At 45.1% G+C, this 16,142-nt stretch overlaps 1 protein-coding gene across 39 annotated transcripts in view; it reads left to right on the forward strand.

Moving 5' to 3' along the window:
• LOC115581961 (mitogen-activated protein kinase kinase kinase kinase 3-like) overlaps positions 1-16,052 on the forward strand; it is a 79,657-nt gene extending 63,605 nt beyond the window's left edge. For 10 of the 39 annotated variants that reach the window (XM_030417574.1, XM_030417699.1, XM_030417689.1 and 7 more), the window contains 18 exons: positions 797-855; positions 2,158-2,310; positions 3,049-3,091; positions 3,175-3,331; positions 3,767-3,840; positions 6,915-6,956; positions 7,698-7,782; positions 7,914-7,993; positions 8,769-8,829; positions 9,409-9,526; positions 9,902-9,960; positions 10,364-10,467; positions 10,690-10,861; positions 10,945-11,013; positions 11,135-11,227; positions 11,316-11,386; positions 11,462-11,517; positions 13,874-16,052. In XM_030417574.1, the coding sequence (XP_030273434.1) occupies positions 797-855; positions 2,158-2,310; positions 3,049-3,091; positions 3,175-3,331; positions 3,767-3,840; positions 6,915-6,956; positions 7,698-7,782; positions 7,914-7,993; positions 8,769-8,829; positions 9,409-9,526; positions 9,902-9,960; positions 10,364-10,467; positions 10,690-10,861; positions 10,945-11,013; positions 11,135-11,227; positions 11,316-11,386; positions 11,462-11,517; positions 13,874-13,961 (1,584 nt within the window). In that variant the 3' untranslated portion in view covers positions 13,962-16,052. Of the gene's footprint in view, positions 1-796; positions 856-2,157; positions 2,311-3,048; positions 3,092-3,174; positions 3,332-3,766; positions 3,841-6,914; positions 6,957-7,697; positions 7,783-7,913; positions 7,994-8,768; positions 8,830-9,408; positions 9,527-9,901; positions 9,961-10,290; positions 10,468-10,689; positions 10,862-10,944; positions 11,014-11,134; positions 11,228-11,315; positions 11,387-11,461; positions 11,518-13,873 lie in introns of those variants that run through there. The other 29 variants (XR_003984119.1, XR_003984110.1, XR_003984085.1 and 26 more) reach the window with 29 other exon arrangements.
• Positions 16,053-16,142: the final 90 nt, after the last annotated feature.

Genomic DNA, 16,142 nt, shown 5'->3' on the forward strand with positions numbered 1-16,142 from the left:
CACACTGAGGCTAATCCTAACAGGCTAACTGACAACCACCTCTTAATGACACACACACTGAGGCTAATGCTAACAGGCTAACTTGGCTTATTATTTGTGCTATGATAGTTGTTAGCTACCACTACAGCTAACTGACGGTGCAGGCAAACAGTCAGCTGACAGCTAACAGTGTGACTATACGAATGGCTTAGAAAATGCTAACTGACAGTCACCATTTTTCTTTTTGTTTTCTTCTCTTCTTCATAAACATTTCCTGTCTGCTGGGTGATGTCACTTCCTGCTCTGCTTTGACTGGTCGATCTTAATTAGTCTGTGATGTGGTCCAATCAGCAGGTTGGAGGTGTGTCAGTGGTTCCATTAGAACCGCTTTGACCAGTATGACACAGGGCAAATGAAACTGTTGCTATGACATCAGCTTTTGTTCCTATATAGTCTTTAGTAACTCATTAGTTACTGACTCAGTTACTGGGGTTCTGTGTGTGTGTGTGTGTCTGCTGTACAGATGTAGACTACTCATGACCATGTGGTGGTAAAGTGCTGTTAAGTGCTGCAGCAGTGTGTGTGTGGGTGTGTGTGTGTGTACGCGTGTGTGTGTGTGTGCATGCATGTGTACACGTGTGTACGTGTGTGTGTGTGTCTTTTGGGACTTTCACAGTTGTAGGTTGCTGAGTCAGCTGCAACGTTTTAACGTCCAATCAGCTGTTTCCACCTGTGCTGTACTGACTATGTACAGCAGGCTTTTATAGGGATGAAGAAAAAAGGTGGATGAAAATAATAAGCTGGGGGTCTTCTGCAGGAGCTGCACATGGATGATGAAGATGCAGCATCATCATCAGGATCCATCAGTGGAAATAGGTGAGACAAACTAATCATGACATCACTGAACACACCTGACAGGCCTCCTCACACAGAGCACGCTCAGTAGAGACTTCCTGTTGGCTGCCTGCGCAAATGAATGAGATCAAATAACTTGATAATGAACACAGAGTGACGCCACCTGCTGGTGTGGAGAGGTGCTTCAGCTGTGTGCTGTGTTTAGGTGCAGCATTCAAGCTGGGACACAGGAGTGTTTCTCTCCTCCATCACTGTGTCTCTCCTCCATCACTGTGTGTCTCTCCTCCATCAGTGTGTTTCTCTCCTCCATCAGTGTGTTTCTCTCCTCCATCAGTGTGTGTCTCTCCTCCATCAGTGTTTCTCTGCTCCATCAGTGTGTTTCTCTCCTCCATCACTGTTTCTCTCCTCCATCAGTGTGTTTCTCTCCTCCATCAGTGTGTTTCTCTCCTCCATCAGTGTGTTTCTCTCCTCCATCAGTGTGTTTCTCTCCTCCATCACTGTTTCTCTCCTCCATCAGTGTGTTTCTCTCCTCCATCAGTGTGTTTCTCTCCTCCATCAGTGTGTGTCTCTCCTCCATCAGTGTGTTTCTCTCCTCCATCAGTGTGTGTCTCTCCTCCATCAGTGTGTTTCTCTCCTCCATCAGTGTGTTTCTCTCCTCCATCAGTGTTTCTCTGCTCCATCAGGGTGTTTCTCACCTCCATCACTGTTTCTCTCCTCCATCACTGTGTTTCTCACCTTCATCACTGTTTCTCTCCTCCATCACTGTGTGTCTCTCCTCCATCACTGTTTCTCTCCTCCATCACTGTGTGTCTCTCCTCCATCACTGTGTTTCTCCTCCATCGGTGCGTTGGAGTGTCGACCTCAGCTCTGTGAATAATTTATGGCTCCCCTCAGTGGCGGTGGAGGAGGTGGAGGAGGTGGAGGAGCAGTGGTAGTGCTGATGAAAATTTAAAGACGCTGCATTCAAGCACTTTGGAATATTTGCTAACGGTGAATAAAATACAGCCGCTGAAGGTTTGAAGTGGACGGCTGACATTTAAGCTCCGGTCACCTCCACGCTCTCTTCTTCTGTTGTCTGAATGTGTCGTCCTCTGACCTCTGACCTCTGACCTCCTCACTGAGGGTCACACTGTGGTTACACTCAGAGGCTTCTTCTTTCCACACACACAGACATCAACTCTGAAACAAGCTGAAGGTAAGGTCATCAGGTGAGGTCATCAGGTGAGGTCAACAGGTGAGGTCATCAGACACCTGCCTACACAGACAGGTGTGATATCAGACTCAAAGGTTCACTTACTGAATCTCAGGTGTTTTTCCCTCCAGGTGTCGTGTGACTCACCTGGTCGATGAGGCTGTAGGTGAAGGTGAAACTGAGGATGATGACGGATGTAAGGGAGGATGGGATGAAGATGACCAATCAGGTGTCTCTGATGATGCAGATAGCCATGACAACGACGATGGAGACGACATGCAGCAGTGAGTGTGATCCAGAGGTGTGTCCAGAGAGTCTTGACGCCCCGCTCGCCAAGACGCTCAGCAGGGGGCGCAGCAGCACACTAGCCTGATTCACTAACAACACGCACTTTGAGTTTGGGGATCCTTCGCCAATTCTCCACATACTCTGTGTAAAAGTCTCAGATGTGGCGAGAGGTGAATTTCACTGCGGCTCTGATCCGCCTCTGGAGATAGAATCAGAGGGGCAGCAGAGGCGAACTGAACCAGTGTGAATGGATAAGCTGGTGCTGCTGTGTGTCGGTCTGACAGTCTGATAACTACACGGGTCCTTCACTCAACTAAATACAGAGAAATGTCCCACAGAGCAACGTTACATGACCAAACAACACTAACGTTGTAACTGTAACTGTCTTTGGCAACTTATATAAGGAAAACAAATACTGCCGTTATACGTGGGAAAGTGTCTGTCCTCCTGTCTGTCCTCCTGATTTTCCTCCTGTCTTTCCTCCTGACTGTCCTCCTGTCTGACCTCCCGTCTGTCCTCCTGTCTGTCCTCCTGTCTGTCCTCCTGTCTGTCCTCCTGTCTGACCTCCTATCTGTCCTGCTGTCTGTCCTCCTGTCTGTCCTCCTGATTTTCCTCCTGTCTGTCCTCCTGAGACTTTCACAAAGAGGCGGAGAATTGGCACAGGATCCAAACATCCAAACAGGAGTGTGAATGGGGCTACTGACTCACAGAACGTTTCTCTGTGTCTCTTTCAGTATTAAAGACTCAACGCTGCAACCTGAAGCTCCTCCCCCTCAGGTGTGTCCTCTCACCTATCCTTGATCTGTTCTCTGTCTGTTTGGATAATTTCTGGAACCAACATTTACACCCCCCCCCTTCAGGATGGCACCCCGCTCCCTGACCATGATCACTATGGCAACCAGGACCAGGGTACCATAAAGTATCATCCTCTGTCAGAAAGCCCCGCCTGCTCAGCCACCCAGGGTCCACCCAGGCCGCCGCCCCCAAAACTGCCCCACAACAGACTCAGCAGCCTGGGTGAGATCTACAGAACCAGGACAGTTAGTCATTCTCTAACTACAGGCTAACTGACAGGCTAACTGTCAGGCTAACTGTAAACTAACTGTCAGACAGTTAGGCTAACTATAGGCTAACTGTCAGACAGTCAGGCTAACTATAGGCTAACTCTCAGGCTAACTGTAAACTAATTGTCAGACAGTCAGGCTAACTATAGGCTAACTGTCAGGCTAACTATAGGCTAACAGTCAGGCTAACTATAGGCTAACAGTCAGGCTAACTGTAAACTAACTGTCAGACAGTCAGGCTAACTATAGGCTGTAGGCTAACTGTAGACCTCACACACATCCTGTACCCCTCACAGACACCTGGTGTAGTCGTTACACACACCTGTGGTACCTGAAGCTTCCTCCGGGTGTCCTCAGTCTCTCTGATGTCCTGTCTTTGTGTCTGTAGTGAATGGCCCGTCCTCCTCTGAGCAGCAGTCTGCAGCGCTTCCTGCTGTCCACACCAGGAAACATCCTCCTCCTGTAAGACAACTACGTCACATTAATGTTTATTTTGATGTTTACTGATGTTGTGATGGAACATTTTAAGCATCATGGTGGAACTTTGTTTCCTGAATGACCTTACTTGAAGATGTGTTTGAGTTTTTTAAAATCAATACAAAGCTTCTTCACAAGTTTTTTATCAAAGTGTTGATTGACTCCATGTTTGTTCTGATTTATTCAAACAGAACAGGAGGACACGTTGATTAGTTGGATTTGTTATTGACTGTCCTGTCGCTAAAGGGACATATAGTGACCTAATGTGACCTAATGTGAGATAATGTGACCTAATGTGAGATAATGTGACCTAATGTGACCTAATGTGAGATAATGTGACCTAATGTGAGATAATGTGACCTAATGTGAGATAATGTGACCTAATGTAACCTAATGTGAGATAATGTGACCTAATGTGAGATAATGTGACCTAATGTAACCTAATGTGAGATAATGTGACCTAATGTGAGATAATGTGACCTAATGTGAGATAATGTGACCTAATGTAACCTAATGTGAGATAATGTGACCTAATGTGAGATAATGTGACCTAATGTAACCTAATGTGAGATAATGTGACCTAATGTGAGATAACGTGACCTAATGTGAGATAATGTGACCTAATGTAACCTAATGTGAGATAATGTGACCTAATGTGACCTAATGTAACCTAATGTGAGATAATGTGACCTAATGTGAGATAACGTGACCTAATGTAACCTAATGTGAGATAATGTAACCTAATGTGAGATAATGTGACCTAATGTGAGATAATGTGACCTAATGTGAGATAATGTGACCTAATGTAACCTAATGTGAGATAACGTGACCTAATGTAACCTAATGTGAGATAATGTAACCTAATGTGAGATAATGTGACCTAATGTGAGATAATGTGACCTAATGTAACCTAATGTGAGATAATGTGACCTAATGTGAGATAACGTGACCTAATGTGAGATAATGTGAGATAATGTGACCTAATGTGAGATAACGTGACGTAATGCGAGATAATGTGACGTAATGTGAGATAATGTGACCTAATGTGAGATAACGTGACCTAATGTAACCTAATGTGAGATAATGTGACCTTATGTGAGATAACGTGACCTAATGTGAGATAATGTGACCTAATGTAACCTAATGTGAGATAATGTGACCTAATGTGACCTAATGTGAGATAATGTGACCTTATGTGAGATAACGTGACCTAATGTGAGATAATGTGACCTAATGTAACCTAATGTGAGATAATGTGACCTTATGTGAGATAACGTGACCTAATGTGAGATAATGTGATCTAATGTGAGATAACGTAACCTAATGTGAGATAATGTGACGTAATGCGAGATAATGTGACCTAATGTGAGATAATGTGACCTAATGTGAGATAATGTGACCTAATGTGAGATAACGTGACCTAATGTAACCTAATGTGAGATAATGTGACGTAATGTGAGATAATGTGACCTAATGTGAGATAATGTGACCTGATGTAACCTAATGTGAGATAATGTGACCTTATGTGAGATAACGTGACCTAATGTGAGATAATGTGACCTAATGTAACCTAATGTGAGATAATGTGACCTTATGTGAGATAACGTGACCTAATGTGAGATAATGTGATCTAATGTGAGATAACGTAACCTAATGTGAGATAATGTGACGTAATGCGAGATAATGTGACCTAATGTGAGATAATGTGACCTAATGTGAGATAATGTGACCTAATGTGAGATAACGTGACCTAATGTAACCTAATGTGAGATAATGTGACGTAATGTGAGATAATGTGACCTAATGTGAGATAATGTGACCTGATGTAACCTAATGTGAGATAATGTGACGTAATGCGAGATAATGTGACCTAATGTGAGATAATGTGACCTAATGTGAGATAATGTGACCTGATGTAACCTAATGTGAGATAATGTGACGTAATGCGAGATAATGTGACCTAATGTGAGATAATGTGACCTAATGTGAGATAATGTGACCTAATGTAACCTAATGTGAGATAATGTGACCTAATGTGACGTAATGTGAGATAATGTGACCTAATGTGACGTAATGTGAGATAATGTGACCTAATGTGAGATAATGTGACCTAATGTGACGTAATGTGAGATAATGTGAGATCACGTGAGATAATGTGACCTAATGTGACGTAATGTGAGATAATGTGACCTAATGTGAGATAATGTGACCTAATGTGAGATAATGTGACCTAATGTGAGATAATGTGACCTAACGTGACCTAATGTGACGTAATGTGAGATAATGTGACCTAATGTGACGTAATGTGAAATAATGTGACCTAATGTGACGTAATGTGAGATAATGTGACCTAATGTGAGATAATGTGACCTAATGTGAGATAATGTGACCTAATGTGACGTAATGTGAGATAATGTGACCTAATGTGACGTAATGTGAGATAATGTGACCTAATGTGACGTAATGTGAGATAATGTGACCTAATGTGAGATAATGTGACCTAATGTGAGATAATGTAACCTAATGTGACGTAATGTGAGATAATGTGACCTAATGTGACGTAATGTGAGATAATGTGACCTAATGTGAGATAATGTGACCTAATGTGAGATAATGTAACCTAATGTGACGTAATGTGAGATAATGTGACCTAATGTGACCTAATGTGAGATAATGTGACCTAATGTGACCTAATGTGAGATAATGTGACCTAATGTAACCTAATGTGACATAATGTGACCTAATGTGACCTAATGTAACCTAATGTGAGATAATGTGACCTAATGTGACCTAATGTAACCTAATGTGAGATAATGTGACCTAATGTGAGATAATGTGACCTAACGTGACCTAATGTGACGTAATGTGAGATAATGTGACCTAATGTGACGTAATGTGAGATAATGTGACCTAATGTGACGTAATGTGAGATGTGATGTGATGTTTAGTGACATAGAATGAGATCTGACTGCTCACTTGTTCACAGAGTTTATGCCCTGGATCCATAAAATCCTTTTTTTGTGTTGTTACACTGACGCCAGTGTTTGTTTCCTCATCAGAACCCAGTCAGCAACGGACTCCCACCTACACCTAAAGTCCATGTAAGTCCTCAACGCACACGCACACTCACTGACGTCATGCATTTACATACCTGAACCTTCAAGCAGTTCAAAATGTTCAAGACTGAAACTCACCTGTTCAGACTGAACTGAATATCAGAGTTTCACTAAAACACAGAATACAAACATCATAATATTAACGACAGCTCAAGAGATTGTAATTCTTAGAAGAAATTTGTATGTGGAAACAGCTGGTTCTGAAGTGCTCACAGGTCCTGGTTCTGAAGTAGTCACCGGTCCTACAGAGGATCTCAGGCTGGACTCAGGACTGGTTTGGAGTCAGCAGGTCAGGCAGGAAACAGTGGGTGTAATCTAACCATGAAGTAACAGATTACATTGTAATATTGTGTACAGATGTTTTTACATGTTGTGAAGATGACTGACCATCAGCTGTTATCAGCCCTGTTATTACAGAGAAGACTCAGACTTCTACAGTTTGTACGATTCAGTGCAGGATGATTGAGAGATGTGATCAATAGTCTGCAGCTGCTGATTGATCGCAGTTTAACTGCAGGAAGTTTTGTGATGGTCAGTTTTTAATGTCCGTAATGCAGATTGTTGTTTCTCAGCTGTTAAAGGTCTGAGTCCATCAGGAAGAACTGAACCCTGAAGGAACCTAAGAGGTGCAGAACATGGAGATGTTGGGATTTGATGCTGATCCAGTTTGAACAGAAGCAGAAGTCTGTTCACTGTAAAGATGAGCTGCTGTCTGTTTCTCCTCAGATGGGAGCTTGTTTCTCCAAAGTGTTTAATGGCTGTCCTCTGAAGATTCACTCTGCTGCCTCCTGGATCAACCCGGACACCAGAGGTACGATGACCTCTGACCGCTGTCTTCATCAGCTGCTTCAGTGATGCGCAGCCAGGAAGGGTTTGGTTTGGGTTTCCATGTGTGTCTAATGCCATCAGTATTTCTGATGAGGTTGTATTTGTGTGTTTCAGATCAGAACCTGATCTTTGGAGCTGAGGAGGGAATTTACACCCTGAACCTAAATGAGCTGCATGAGAACTGTATGGAACAGGTGAGGGGAAGGAAACTGCAGCCAGACTCAAACAAAACCACCAGGAGAGCTCTACTTACTGGACCACCAGGTCCAACAGATGCACCTGACCAAGCTGATGCAGTCTCAGCTGATCCAGGTCTACCTGGAACCTGGGTCTGAAATGATGCAGACTGCAGTGGTTCTGTCTCATGTAATTTTTTTCACGGTTACTGAATCAGATAAATAGCAGCTGTGTGAACGTGTGAGACGCCTGCAGGACTCACATTAATATGCAGACTGTCAGCATCTGGTCCAGAATCAGGTCCAGCCTTGAGTCTCCATCTGCACCAACATATTAGTGTCAGTACATGATTCTGCTCGTCATCGTTCAGGTTTCTCCTGATTTAGAGTCCTCTACTGTCAACGTATCTCAACATGTAGATTTTGTATAAAGATGCTTCTGGGTGACCTTCGACAGAGACTCTCCTGAACCTAAACTGTGACCACTGAAAACCAGAACCAGACCAAACCCAGTTTTATTCAGTAAAAGTGAATCAAATAACCATAAAAAAACAACAAAAACAACACCTTTGTGTTTGGATGCTTGAAGCAAACAAATAAAACAGTAAAAAGAAAAAACATTAAAATCAGAAGTGAGCCGACACAGAGCACCTGAGACGGCCCAGAGTTCAGGAGGGTTTGTAGTCCAGATCAGGAGACTGCAGCAGAGTCTGGTTCAGGATCTGAGCTGGTTTCTATCTGCTGGACTTGTTTCTGCAGAATGAATCACTGACGGACAGTTTTGTATCTGCAGCTGTTTCCTCGCAGGTGTACCTGGGTGTACGTGATGAACAACACCCTGATCTCCATCTCAGGTGAGGAACTTTAATTGATCCACTGACATGTCGGTGACACAGTTTTAACAGCTGACACGCAAAGCTGATATTGATTGTTTCAATAATCAGTTCAATAGGACACACCTGTCAGTCTGCTCAGGTGTTTTATAGCTAATAAGATAAAAACAGCCGTCTGGTCTCATTTTAATGTTTTGATCAGTGTTCAGTAGAAATACAGGACTTGGCCTCGCTGCTCCAGAAGTTTCACAGACTTTATAACAACATGCTCATCTTTTTCTCTCCATTCTGTCCAACAAGACTCGATAAAAACATGAACAAATCTCATCTCTGTGACAATAAAGAGCTTTGGACCAAACTGAGGATGAAGATCAAGTCATGAGTGTCATACTAATAATAATCAGGTCATAAACGAACAGTTAAAAAGAAAGAAGTTAAATCACTGATTATCATCAATAATCACTGTAATAACAAATCAAAGAAGAACATTATGAGTACACTGAAACAATGTTTACTTCTTACATACATATATACGTATATATGTATGTGTATGCTGTGTGTGTGTGTGTGTGTTAACTGAACCCTGAGTCCTGTCTGCAGGTAAAGCCTCTCAGTTGTACTGCCACAGTCTGGCCGGTCTGTTCGATCAGGCTCGACACAAACAGAAGCTTACCGTCTCCATCTCGACTCACCGTCTGCCCGACCGCATCTTGCCGCGGTCAGTTCCTCTGAAAACATCCCACACATTAAAAACATTGAACACACTAAGGGTGGTCCGTCTACTGCTAGCATGGCTGCAGACTTTCTGTCAACAGACATTGTTTAAAATGAACATGTGTGATGAGCAGAAGCTGTTCGGCATCTCCTGAAGCATTATGGGCAGTGTTCAGGAACTGTTTTGGAAACTATGAAAATGTGTGAAGGAGTTTTGTGTCACTGTAACTCAGGTCGTCACCACTTGAGTTGATGGAAACACACGGGTGCATCATGTCAGTTCAAAGCTTTGGCGACGTTACAAGTGAAACTTTGTGCCACACAGCGACGACCTTCAACTGCTCACAGCTCAAACTGCTGATTGTCTTTTTGTCTTCAGGAAGTTTTCCATCTCCAACAAGATTCCCGACACTAAAGGCTGTCTGAAATGCTGTGTAGGTAAGTCATACACCATTTCCCATTATGCACATGTGCATAGTCTCAGCAGCAGAGATCCAGCTGGATGTGGAGGGGGCGCTGTGGTTCATGGTCAGCTCCTGTAGAGTCGAGTATCACTAACAGGGTCAGAGGCGGAGAGACACAGTCAGGGTCGACAGTGTTCAACAGAAAACTGCTGCTAAAGTTGACTAATGGATTGGAAAGAAAACCTCAAACTGTTAGCGGTTATAAAGTCATTAGCTGACAGAACCACCTCATAGAGGAACTCACCTGTGACTGTTGACTAACAGGTAGATGTCTTTGTTTTACAAATATCAACTGTGAGCGTAGCACAGGGTGGAAACCAGCAGACACACACCTACACCACGCCTACACCTGTGATGATCTCCCCCCCTCTCTACAGTGAGAAACCCCTACACAGGTCACAGGTACCTGGGTGGAGCCTTCCAATCAGGTGTGGTCCTGCTGGAGTGGGTGGAGCTGATGCAGAAATTCATGCTGGTCAAGGTGAGAAAACAGAAGTTATGTGGTTCTGATGCTGTCTTCACCTCAGAGATGGGCTGCTGATCTTAGCAGCTCAGAGGAGAGCTGCTGTCGAGGATCAGGACCCTCCTCACACCGCAGATTCTCCAAGACCAGTTTAGGGAGAAATCATCTGGGTTACCTGACCGGAACCAGGACAAGCATCAAAAGAGCAGATGTATAACTATTTACATGTGTCCTCACCAGAATGTGGACTTCCAGCCTCCATGTCCTCTGGAGGTTTTAGAGCTTCTGGTTGTCCCAGAGCAGCCGTACCCTCTGATCTGTGTTGGCCTCAACAAAGGGACTGAACTCAACCAGCCCGTCAGCTTCCAGACCCTTGACCCCAACTCCTCCTGTCCCACCCCCCCTGACACAGGTACAACTCCTCCTGACACAGGTACACAGGTACAGCTCTTAGCCAACAATGAATCATCGGTCCAAACTTTGGTCTCCTTGCAGAAAACCCTCAGAGTTGTGTGATCCACATCACTCAGCTAGAGAGAGACACTGTCCTGGTCTGTATGGACCGTAAGTTCAACAAAACAATTTTGTTTTGATGAATGTACTTAACACTTAATTATTTTAACGATACATTTCTGATTTGAGATCAGAGATAACCTGAGTTCTTTGTTCTGTCACCTTCCTGCAGGATGTATAAGGATCGTGAACCTTCAAGGGAAGCTGAAGTCCAGCAGGAAGCTGTCAGCTGAGCTCACCTTCAACTTCCAAATCGAGGCGATCGGTAAACCACCTTAAATCCGCTGTAAACGGTCTCACACGCTGCTGTATTAAAGCCCACACCAACCTGTCTGTTCGTCCTCCTCCTTCAGTGTGTCTACAGGATAGTGTTTTGGCTTTCTGGAGACACGGCATGCAGGGGCGGAGCTTCAGATCTAACCAGGTAGTCATCCAATCAGAGATCACAAACCTGCTCACCTTCCTGCTGAGTTCTAACGTGTTTGTTTTCTGTTTGCAGATCACTCAAGAGATTAGTGACATCAGCAGGATGTTCCACCTGCTGGGCTCCGACAGGTGAGACACCGGTCTGGTTCACCTGTCTGTTGACCTGTGTGTAGACTCACCTGTGTGTAGACTCACCGGTCTGTTCACCTGTGTGTAGACTCACCTGTGTGTAGACTCACCTGTGTGTAGACTCACCGGTCTGTTGACCTGTGTGTAGACTCACCTGTGTGTAGACTCACCGGTCTGTTCACCTGTGTGTAGACTCACCTGTGTGTAGACTCACCGGTCTGTTGACCTGTGTGTAGACTCACCTGTGTGTAGACTCACCGGTCTGTTCACCTGTGTGTAGACTCACCGATCTGTTCACCTGTGTGTAGACTCACCTGTGTGTAGACTCACCTGTGTGTAGACTCACCGGTCTGTTGACCTGTGTGTAGACTCACCTGTGTGTAGACTCACCTGTGTGTAGACTCACCGGTCTGTTCACCTGTGTGTAGACTCACCTGTGTGTAGACTCACCGGTCTGTTCACCTGTGTGTAGACTCACCGATCTGTTCACCTGTGTGTAGACTCACCTGTGTGTAGACTCACCGGTCTGTTCACCTGTGTGTAGACTCACCGATCTGTTCACCTGTGTGTAGACTCACCTGTGTGTAGACTCACCTGTGTGTTCACCTGTGTGTAGATTTACCAGTCTGTTCACCTGTGTGTAGACTCACCTGTGTGTAGACTCACCGGTCTGTTCACCTGTGTGTAGACTCACCTGTGTGTAGACTCACCTGTGTGTAGACTCACCGGTCTGTTGACCTGTGTGTAGACTCACCTGTGTGTAGACTCACCTGTGTGTAGACTCACCGGTCTGTTCACCTGTGTGTAGACTCACCTGTGTGTAGACTCACCGGTCTGTTCACCTGTGTGTAGACTCACCTGTGTGTAGACTCACCGGTCTGTTCACCTGTGTGTAGACTCACCGGTCTGTTCACCTGTGTGTAGACTCACCGGTCTGTTCACCTGTGTGTAGACTCACCTGTGTGTAGACTCACCGGTCTGTTGACCTGTGTATAGACTCACCTGTGTGTAGACTCACCGGTCTGTTCACCTGTGTGTAGACTCACCTGTGTGTAGACTCACCGGTCTGTTCACCTGTGTGTAGACTCACCGGTCTGTTGACCTGTGTGTAGACTCACCTGTGTGTAGACTCACCGGTCTGTTCACCTGTGTGTAGACTCACCTGTGTGTAGACTCACCGGTCTGTTCACCTGTGTGTAGACTCACCTGTGTGTAGACTCACCGGTCTGTTCACCTGTGTGTAGACTCACCTGTGTGTAGACTCACCGGTCTGTTCACCTGTGTGTAGACTCACCTGTGTGTAGACTCACCGGTCTGTTGACCTGTGTGTAGACTCACCTGTGTGTAGACTCACCGGTCTGTTCACCTGTGTGTAGACTCACCTGTGTGTAGACTCACCGGTCTGTTGACCTGTGTGTAGACTCACCTGTGTGTAGACTCACCGGTCTGTTCACCTGTGTGTAGACTCACCTGTGTGTAGACTCACCTGTGTGTAGACTCACCGGTCTGTTCACCTGTGTGTAGACTCACCTGTGTGTAGACTCACCGGTCTGTTCACCTGTGTGTAGACTCACCGGTCTGTTCACCTGTGTGTAGACTCACCTGTGTGTAGACTCACCGGTCTGTTCACCTGTGTGTAGACTCACCTGTGTGTAGACTCACCGGTCTGTTCACCTGTGTGTAGACTCACCGGTCTGTTGACCTGTGTGTATACTCACCTGTGTGTAGACTCACCGGTCTGTTCACCTGTGTGTAGACTCACCTGTGTGTAGACTCACCGGTCTGTTCACCTGTGTGTAGACTCACCTGTGTGTAGACTCACCGGTCTGTTCACCTGTGTGTAGACTCACCTGTGTGTAGACTCACCGGTCTGTTCACCTGTGTGTAGACTCACCTGTGTGTAGACTCACCGGTCTGTTGACCTGTGTGTAGACTCACCTGTGTGTAGACTCACCGGTCTGTTCACCTGTGTGTAGACTCACCTGTGTGTAGACTCACCGGTCTGTTCATCTGTGTGTAGACTCACCGGTCTGTTCACCTGTGTGTAGACTCACCTGTGTGTAGACTCACCTGTCTGTTCACCTGTGTGTAGACTCACCGGTCTGTTCATCTGTGTGTAGACTCACCGGTCTGTTCACCTGTGTGTAGACTCACCTGTGTGTAGACTCACCTGTCTGTTCACCTGTGTGTAGACTCACCTGTGTGTAGACTCACCGGTCTGTTCACCTGTGTGTAGACTCACCTGTGTGTAGACTCACCTGTTTGTAGACTCACCGGTCTGTTGATCTGTGTTAAGACTCACCTGTCTGCTCACCTGTGTGTTGACCTGTGTATTTACCTGTCTGTCTGTCTGCAGGGTGGTGGTTCTGGAGAGCAGAGCAACAGATAACCCAACTGAACACAGCAACCTGTACATACTCGCTGGTCACGAAAACAGCTACTGACAGCAGGACTTCACCAGTCCTGACCAGAACTAAGCCAGGACCAAGCCAGGACCGAACCATGACCAAACCAGGGCCAAGCCAGAACCGAACTTGTATCAAACCAGTTCAAATTAAGCTCTAAATCAGGAATGCTCCAGTTACATGTCTGTTCTTGTATAACTGTCGTCCAAAACCAGATCCGGGTCCTGTACTGTAGATTTTTGGTCTAGTATTCAGTGTGTCCACCATTTTGATCACTTGAGTTATCCCACAATGCAACAGTAAAAAAAATTGTCACTATTCAAGTGCCACCTACCATCATGCCTTGCAGTTGACCTGAATAGTATCTGACACCAAGTGAGCAAGTTTAGATCCCAATAGTTGTCTCAAGCTGGACCACAGCAGGTCTTGACCAGAAACATGAAGCAGAACTGGACTGAGAACCAGACTGACCCGTTGAGATGACTCCTCAACAGAAAGAGTCCAACTGTCTGTGGAACTGAAATACTAAGTCAGTGGGTCAGAATTATAAGTTGACTATTATATTGTAGTTGTTGCAGAGTAGAACTGTATGTGTGTTTGGGTCCGGGTTCTGAGAGGGCAGCAGGAACAACACAGAGAACACTTTCAACCGTTGATCACTGTTGAATGAATAAAACACAAAGTTCAGCTGATGTGCATTAAAAGACACAAAGAACAACACACAGGCAGACGTAACAACAATCATGAGACTCAAAATAACATCATGAATATTCAAACATCACAATAAGGTTCTTGTCACTGTTTGTCACAGTTCTATCACACAGTTTGGATCTGAAGCCGTCTTTGTGTATAATCTTATGAAAACCCATGTGAGGACAATATGAAAGGTGTCTCCAGCAGTGAGTGATCAGCTGTGTGCAGCTCCTCTCGTCAGCCGATCGTTCATCTATCAGAGACAACAGGTGAACACAGGCCAGCGTTCAGACGAGAACACAGACGGATCAGAACACACGAACATGGTGAACACGTGAATCATGACGTTGATGTGTGACTGTTGACCTGACTGATAACAGCCTCAACACGCTGATGGAGAAGGTGTTGAGAAGTTAATGTTGTGTTCACATTCAGTACTGGAATATGAGATGAGTTCATTTCTGACTTGGTCCCAGTCGGCGTGGTTGATCAGATATCTGTGTGATAACTCACTGAACTCACACATTAGTTCAGCCCGCAGGTCCAAACGATCCTCAGAGAGTGTCCTGCATCAACCTGCTGTTGGCAGGTGTGTATCATCTATCGACTCCTGACATCAGTGAACACAGAGCTGTTGTACCGGAGCTCACCTGCAGGAGGCAGACCTGATGTGATGAAGGCAACTTCCATGAGAAACCTGATGTTGAGGTCACATGTTCTGTTGGTCTGTTACAGTGGAGGTCACATGTTCTGTTGGTCCTGTGGAGGTCACATGTTCTGTTGGTCTGTTAGAGTGGAGGTCAGATGTTCTGTTGGTCTGTTAGAGTGGAGGTCACATGTTCTGTTGGTCTGTTAGAGTGGAGGTCACATGTTCTGTTGGTCCTGTGGAGGTCACATGTTCTGTTGGTCTGTTAGAGTGGAGGTCACATGTTCTGTTGGTCTGTTAGAGTGGAGGTCAGATGTTCTGTTGGTCTGTTAGAGTGGAGGTCAGATGTTCTGTTGGTCTGTTAGAGTGGAGGTCAGATGTTCTGTTGGTCTGTTAGAGTGGAGGTCACATGTTCTGTTGGTCTGTTAGAGTGGAGGTCACATGTTCTGTTGGTCTGTTAGAGTGGAGGTCACATGTTCTGTTGGTCCTGTGGAGGTCACATGTTCTGTTGGTCTGTTAGAGTGGAGGTCACATGTTCTGTTGGTCTGTTACAGTGGAGGTCAGATGTTCTGTTGGTCTGTTAGAGTGGAGGTCACATGTTCTGTTACAGTGGAGGTCACATGTTCTGTTGGTCTGTTAGAGTGGAGGTCACATGTTCTGTTGGCCCTGTGGAGGTCACATGCTCTGTTGGTCCGGTCATCATCAGTCTGTATATAAGGATTCACTTTTATTCTTTTTAAAATCTTTTTTATGTCCAAATTCTGTCAAATTAAAAGTCTTTTTTACTCTGATGACTGTGTCAGTTTGAATCATTAAAGTTTTTCTCGTCCTCAGTCAGTCCGTCACTTCCTGTTTCATGTCTTATCACTAATAAACATCAA

This window comes from Sparus aurata, chromosome 1 (assembly GCF_900880675.1).
Source record: "Sparus aurata chromosome 1, fSpaAur1.1, whole genome shotgun sequence".
NCBI lineage: Eukaryota > Metazoa > Chordata > Actinopteri > Spariformes > Sparidae > Sparus > Sparus aurata.